The 7,453-nt window shown below is 41.1% G+C and overlaps 1 protein-coding gene across 3 annotated transcripts in view; it reads right to left on the bottom strand.

Annotated features, from left to right (window-relative positions):
- The window catches only part of SPATA6 (spermatogenesis associated 6), a 45,625-nt gene continuing 38,172 nt past the window's right edge, over positions 1 to 7,453 (bottom strand). For all 3 annotated transcript variants that reach the window (XM_056355769.1, XM_056355770.1, XM_056355768.1), the window contains one exon: positions 1 to 6,105. In XM_056355769.1, coding sequence (XP_056211744.1) covers positions 5,925 to 6,105 — 181 coding nt within the window. In that variant the 3' untranslated portion in view covers positions 1 to 5,924. The remainder of the gene's footprint in view (positions 6,106 to 7,453) is intronic.

The raw sequence follows: 7,453 nt of genomic DNA, 5'->3' as shown, positions 1-7,453 counted from the left end.
TACAAGTGCTGTATAAAATTTTAATTAAAAACTGGTTTTACCCCTCAACGTGAATATACAATATGTTTCCCAGATGGATTTCATATTTAAGTATTATCCAAACCAAAACCGTAAATGAGACAAATAAAGCCTTCAAAAATGGCACAGAGGCTAAAATGTACGTAAACACTAGATGACTGTGGTGAAAACAAGGAGGCAGACAAAGCAACCTTTTAGCAAATGTTTACTACTGGAGTACTGAATGAAATAGTTCAACTATAGTTTTAGTAACAACACAATCCGCTAAACATTCAAAAATTCAAGTCAGTGTAACAATGCAAATAGAAGCATTAGAATTCACCACCGTTCAGTGACGTACATGGTGCTTTTGTTACTTATAAGCTTCACCGGTTATTTTATACACTGATAAGTAATGGTATAGAAATGCATAATTCGTGGCGTGCCACGCATCAAACCGCTCACAGTCACCGCTGCTCTCCAGCCTCCCAGCTGGTGCAAAGCTCTGTTCCTTCAGCGGCGTCAGCCCCACAGGGTTATGCAAATGCCTGACCACAGAACAGAAGTTTTGTGCTGCCTCCTCAGGATCAGTAAATTCTTACAAACCAAGAGGGATGGTGCTTCGCAACAGCAAACTCCTTTCCCTGAAGAGGCCAGAAGCAGGCTCAGGTCACCACTTCTCCGGCTGCAGAGAGCTCTCAGCTAGGTCAGAAGCAATCCCCGGGAACTGAATGGCACCAGGCACCAAGGAGAAGCACCACCTCCACACAGATCCCGCAGAGACCCATTACAGGGCCTTTCTGTTGCCAGCCAGCCAAATCGGCACCGCACTTCAGAGAATTTCTCACTGAAGACAAACGGGGCACAAACTGCTCGTCTTCGGCAAGCCAACACTGTAACAAAAGGAGCTACAGCCTCAGCCTTTAAGGGCTTGGGTTGATGATGTTTTGGTCTCTACTGCTTTCTCCATGGAATTCAATGCAACCAATGGGGCTTGTGATTAATATTCCTCTTTCTGTTACACAGTAAACTGTCAGGGGTTCCCGATCACTTCTCACAACACTGGTTTATCTGTTGAAACTGAGAGGAATTAGGCAAAGACCAGTTATCTGCTGCTACCAGACACCACCACCTACACCAGACACCGCTTCTGTCAGTGCGGTAGCTCGTGAGGACCACCCACAGAAGTGCTGTCTCCTCTCAGCTTCAGTCGTTTTCACTGGAACCAAGAAGCTAAGTTTCATTGATTTGAAAGTTTCCCCAAATTCCTTGACTACTACACGAATCTCTGGAGATACTCCCAGCACTCTGACATGGATCACTCCATAACCACTGAAGTAACTAACATCACGGTAGGCTTTCCTATGACCCAGAAATTCCACATTACAAGACTGACGCAGTTAAGTGACCGCTGCTAAAAGGGTAAGAATTCTGTTGCATAGTTCAATGTTTCAGAAAACACTTTCAAGCTTAAAAATCAGGAAAAGCAGAATTATATAATAAGCTATTCCTTGCACACGGACTGAACAAGCAGCGATTCCTTCCAACTGACTTTTTCAAACAGACCTTTGGCACGCCACACAAACTTTTCCACTGTTGAGTTGCACACACCATTGCACCCCTTGCTCTTGGGAAAGAAGAACAAGTGATGCGATAGATGTTAGTGGTGCTCATTAGTGCATATAGCAGACAGCACTAAGACATCAGGATGGCAAAAAAAATATCTGTATTAAAAAAAAATAATTATGAGAGCAATCTGCATGAGTCTGATGAACCCGGATCATGCAGGAGACAGAAGCAGAGTAGGATAGCAACTGTAAAGATTAGCTTCTAAAAGCACATGTAGTAAAGCAGTTCATTATCTTTTTCAGCCATCTCTTAGATTTAATAGATTTCTATCTTGATAAGATTAAGACTTGCTTAATAATTGTCTGATTAAAACATAATAAACCTGGGAAAATTAAAATAAAGCCTTTTACTAACCTGGAGATGAGATGGGACTTTTCACCCAGGCTTCCACAAAATAATTTCTGTAACGTTCACCTCAGGATCCCAAAGCACTTCACAGTCATTTAATTAAGCTTCAACAGAGCACAAACTCCCCATTTTACAGCTGAGCTAACAATGAGAGGGAGTCTGGAAAAGACTATTTAATACTGAGGAGAGCTGAATGTTCTCTTATTTTACCCAAAAAATAGATTCCCAACACCTACAGGTAGATTTCTTTCTCCCCTCACCACTTTGGTAGCCTCCAAAGTAACAGTAAAATTCAAACATGTGATGCACAATCTAAAGAACACCCTCATTGTCTTCCAAGCTGCCCAGATTTGGAGTATAAACACTGCCATCCATCCATCTTACAAAGCTGCCCCTGCCTGACCCCATCACTCCAGCCATCCCTATGCCTCTTGTCCCCAGTGGACCAATTTAAGCTTCCCTTCCTCTGGCTGAAGTCTTAGATAAGGCAAATCATTACAGAGTTTGACATTTTTGCCTTTAATCCACAACAGGTCTATTTCCAAAGCCACTACTACTCAACAAAGGATGTGCATTTCTACTGAGCACCGGCAGATAGCTTGTCTAAAGCCACCCCAAGATCCTAAACTATACCAAGTTATTTGTAGGAATGCGAGAAGGGCGCAAATAGCAAGCAGATTCCGACCTATTAAAATGAAAGTGATTAAAATATTGCACTGATTGCACGCTACAAGCGACACTGGATGCTGACTAGGATTTGGTGAGAATACTCATGGTTGTAGCAACTTGGGGAGGGCATGACAAGGAGACAGACTACAGAAAAACACTAATTCACTCAATCTGGCCCATTATTTCTAGATTTGAGTAGGCAGATTTCCTTTTGGAGGTAAAATGACGGGGGTGGAATTATACCATCCCACTGTCACTAACAGACCACTTTGTGGATGGCAAAAGATAAGGAGTGAGCACAGAAAATGCTATTTAAAGCGTCACTCAGAAACCTAGGAATTTGCATTTGATAGAAGGGATTTAAATTGTATTAGAAGGCAAGGTGCACCAAACAATTACAGTTTATTACTATGTTGGTTCACTGCCTGAACCCACACTTATCAGATACTGCAGTAGCAAAGGAGCAGCAGCGCTCAGTGCACTTGAGCTTGCATGCATATTAAGAGAGGGTTAGCTGAGCAAACAGGGAAGGGGCCAAATTCTCCCGAAAATAAAGTGGCTTGCAGATTTTATGGACAGATCAGAGCAATTTGGGTCTTAACTCCAATTTCAGAGAAAAGTTTTCCCTTAACCAAACCAGATTTCTAGCACAGTGCTTGGATGAGAACACTCTTTGCTGTTATCACAGCATATAAGCTGTGGAATGACTCTGACCCAAGAGAAAAACATATCCTACAGCAGCTGATTCAGGAAGACATTATACACACTGTCTCCCCTTGCAGCTGGAGCAGGGCCAAAGACACAGAGACTAGGCTTCATTTCTTGTTAGGCTGCATACGAAAGCTACACTGAGAATATTCATACCAGTCAAAATTCAATAGATGACACTTTTTTTTTCTCCCGTCCGGTTTTCACCTTTGATGAAAAATTTTTAATCTTTGATGAAAACCTGAAGGTTGCCATACTACCATTAGCTAGGGGAATTAAACAGCTATACCTCAGCCACTCCTCTGGACCACCCGAAAACATTACCCTGCTTTTTCACAGTGGTCTCCAACCTTCCTCATTCCCTCTGCGTCTGGAAGTCATGGCAACTTGTGTCCTTACTCATCCATTCAAAAATCCCCAAAGCCTCAGCATTCAGCCTTCCTATGCATCGAACAAACAGGGACTAAGATCTCCTGGATTGCTGGGGAGAGAAAAATTGAACAGTATCTCTATGTCACAGAACCAGATTAGACCAAAGGGGAGCAGCCAGCCTTCAGAAGACCGTAACTTTTACTACGCTATGACGCTGGTGAGGGAAAACACAGAGAATACTGAATGAAAGCTGTGGGATACCATAAGAAGAACACTAAATCTTATGGCTCAAACACACACAGGAAACTGCACCAACCTTCAGATTGCAGTAGATTCATTTTAAACCAAAAGCTTGGAAAGTCTGTCTCAGAACGTGCCCTGCCTATTTAGGATCCATTTGAATACATCCACTTTCCCGAACAGAAAGGAAAAGGAAACGATTCCTTTACGGACCAATATGGGGTCACAGACGCAGGCTAATGAATGAATACCAGGTCCTAGTAGCACAATACTCCATGGCCCTTCAGCGGCAAAGCTTGGGTAAATTTTACTTTTCACTTCTGCAAAAATAGTGTACTACTACTTCACAGAGTGACTCAACGCTTACCCACAGCATAAGGCTTGTGCAACTAATGCCCTTTGAAAGCACTAATGTGCTAAGTGGCATCAGGGACAGGAAGTTATCAGTGTTAATCCACTTCAACTGGTTTCACAGTTACAAGGAATAGAAATGTCTATATGCAAGACACTTCCTCCGAGAGCCCCCTTTCCTGAAACAGAAGCACACAGCCTTTCAACGTGCTTTCCCACTAGCATAATTGCTCACCAACTGCTTTCTCAAATCAATTATGTTGTCTCAGCATTAAAGGATGGAAGGCAGAGTAGACCAACTTTTTGTTTATCTAGGCATGCTGGCAGGTTACAGTCATATGTTCTGCCATCTGTACTGCTGGCTTTATCCTTTATCCAACCATAACAGGTAAAATGGCACTGGTGTAACTGAATCTGCTCGCTCAGTCAGGGAAGGAGCCAGAACAGGCATTTGCTTTTTCCCCCCATTCTGAAAGGAAGCAAGAGATGGACACTCTTGCCCTTTTAAAACATTCCGTTTTTCAATAGATGGGCAATTTGCCCTGGTCTGCTAATGTGGGATCTGCTCAATGCAAGGCTGAAAAGGTTCCATCCCCAGGGAAAGCATCGAACTGCTGATGAACATTTGGTGGCCTTTAGCAAAAGCGATGCGGTTTCTGCCAACAGGATCCCAGCAGACTGGGAAGGACAGGCTCCAAATTAGGTGGGATTGTGATGCAGGAACTTCAGAAGGCCTGTACAGGGTATATGAGGAGCTTGCTGACTAGCTCCAGTCTTTCCCCCTCCACACTCTTTTCTTATTCATATTTTTTAAAATTACAAGTGTATTGGCAAATGTCATGACTGCATTCAAGAGAACCTGGAAACATTCAAATGCACAGTGTGTGAAGATAACCTTTCTTCCGATACAAAGGCTGCTGGGCTGGGTGGGTTTCTTTTAAAATTTGACAGTATTAGAAAAATTGTGACTAAAGGTGCTTGAAACTACTTTGAAAGCACATCTATAGGTCAGTATCAGTTTCTGCCTTTCTCAAAAATAAACAATCCAAAGGCAATTTTCTAGAAAACAATTCCCTTTGTCCCAGATGGGACACTTTTAAATCAACACTCACATTCACCTTCCTCTTTACACCCCCGCTCTGAACACTAGGACATATTGCTTCTTCAACCAATTCTAAGTTACTAAATAGCTTTAATTATTTAGTAAGAATTGGCTGCAGCTGAAACCTGAGTTTAACGTCAGACAGGAATGTCCAGCAGACCTATTAGTCTTCAAAAGACTATATTTTCATAGTCTCAAAGGAGCAACACCCTCTTGCTGAACCAGAGGAGTTAGTTGCTGTTGGTTTTTTGGTTTTGTTTTTGTTTGTGGTTTTTTTTGTTTGGTTGGGTTTTTTTGTTTGGTTGGTTTTGGTGTTTTTTTGTGGGGTGGGGAAAAGGGGGAATGTTAAGAGTTTCCTTTTGGCAACCCAGGACAAACCCCCATTTCTCCAAAACCCTGCCCAACCATAACTGTACCTTAAAAATACAGTACAAACACTGGTTACATAAAAATAGTTTTCATTACAAATATGAACACTGTGTACTGTGCATTTCCAGGTCAATTGCTATCAGGAGTGTGGGTTTTGGCCTGAAACAGTGCCAGAAGCTTTTTGGTACATGTTTCTGTAGATTTTCTCAAGACTTTCTTCAAAGATCACTCTGTGAGGCTTCCCTTTGTATACAGCTGCACGACTAGACCAATATTCACCATTATCCAAGTGCCCAGTAGTGTTCTGCTGCACTGGTAAACTGTCAAAATAAAGAAAAGAAATAACAATCAAATCAAGATAAGGAAGGGGAACCAGAAGCACAAAACCAGCAGAAATCCAAATGTAGAGCTGCTAAACACAGATTACCTTTCGCTAATTGAAACAAAAACTACACTGCAGCTACTTCTAAGAAATGGGAGCCCCACGTCATTCGTTCACACGAATTCTCCCCCACTTAACCTGAGTGCACTTGATAATACCTCCCAAATAGAAAAAATTAATTTTCCAAGAGCATGCAGTAATTTTGCTATATTTTGATAAGCAGCGTGACTAGGCACTAAGCCTATGCAAGAGCAACATTTTTGTGTCCTTTGGACAAGGAAAAAAAGGATTTTTGTGTCCTTTGAAGGTTAAAACGTAACCACAAGCAGCTATTTCAATATGAAGGCAATCTATCAGAGGTATATTAAATTACTGTGGTTGCAGCTGTAAAGTGCTCTATCGGAAGCATCTTGGATTAAGTATTCTACCAAATACATTATGATATAGTGGCAATTGAGTGTTCCTTCCCCACCCCATCTTCTGTGTCACTGTTTTAATACTAAACACAAATACAGTCTCATATTTCAGTTGGTTTGAGAAATTATTCCTAGATCTATGAAGTGAAATCTATTCTCTGAAAATCACTACAAAACACTGACAAATCTGAAGTATGTATTTCTAAACTTCATGACTATTCGCCTTCTCTTGAAACTTTCAAAACAAAGGCTTGTGTCATATAATGAAATGAGCCATATTAATTTATTAAAGCATGAAACTAGTAGCTCAAAAACCATAAGCAAAAATGGACTGCTGAGGTGACATTAATCACCTCTATCTGCTCAGAGATTTAGGCACTTCAGACACTTAAAAATTAAGACTGAGTTATCTTTAGCCTTTCTTGAGCATTCTCAGCCTGGGAAATCAAACTGGAAATGCGAAGCTTACAGTGACCAACCCCACTTCGGAAACAGATTGCATTTCACAGGGAAGCTTTATATTTTCTTATATATATATCATTTATTAATCTACTATGATCAAACAGTACTTAAAACTTTGTCCTCAATATCAGTAAACACCTGTAACAAAATGAAAGAAACCTTATGTCAAAGGAATCAGAAATATACGTGTTAGCTGCATCAAGACACAAGGTTTTCACTTTAAGAATGGAAAATGGTGATGGAATAAGAGGAACATGCACGATCAGTTTTCTAAATTCACATTTCTGAGCTTCCACTGTCCCATGGAAAACAAAAGAAGGAATAGTTTTTGCTTTTAGACTTCTTACATTCAAACATTAAGGTGATGCCAACCTTTACCGCACAAACCAACAACAAAATCTCTATGTG

This window comes from Falco biarmicus, chromosome 11 (assembly GCF_023638135.1).
Source record: "Falco biarmicus isolate bFalBia1 chromosome 11, bFalBia1.pri, whole genome shotgun sequence".
Classification (NCBI taxonomy): Eukaryota; Metazoa; Chordata; class Aves; order Falconiformes; family Falconidae; genus Falco; species Falco biarmicus.
Note: the sequence above shows the minus strand (reverse complement) of the source record. Positions and strands in the feature narration are given on the sequence as shown.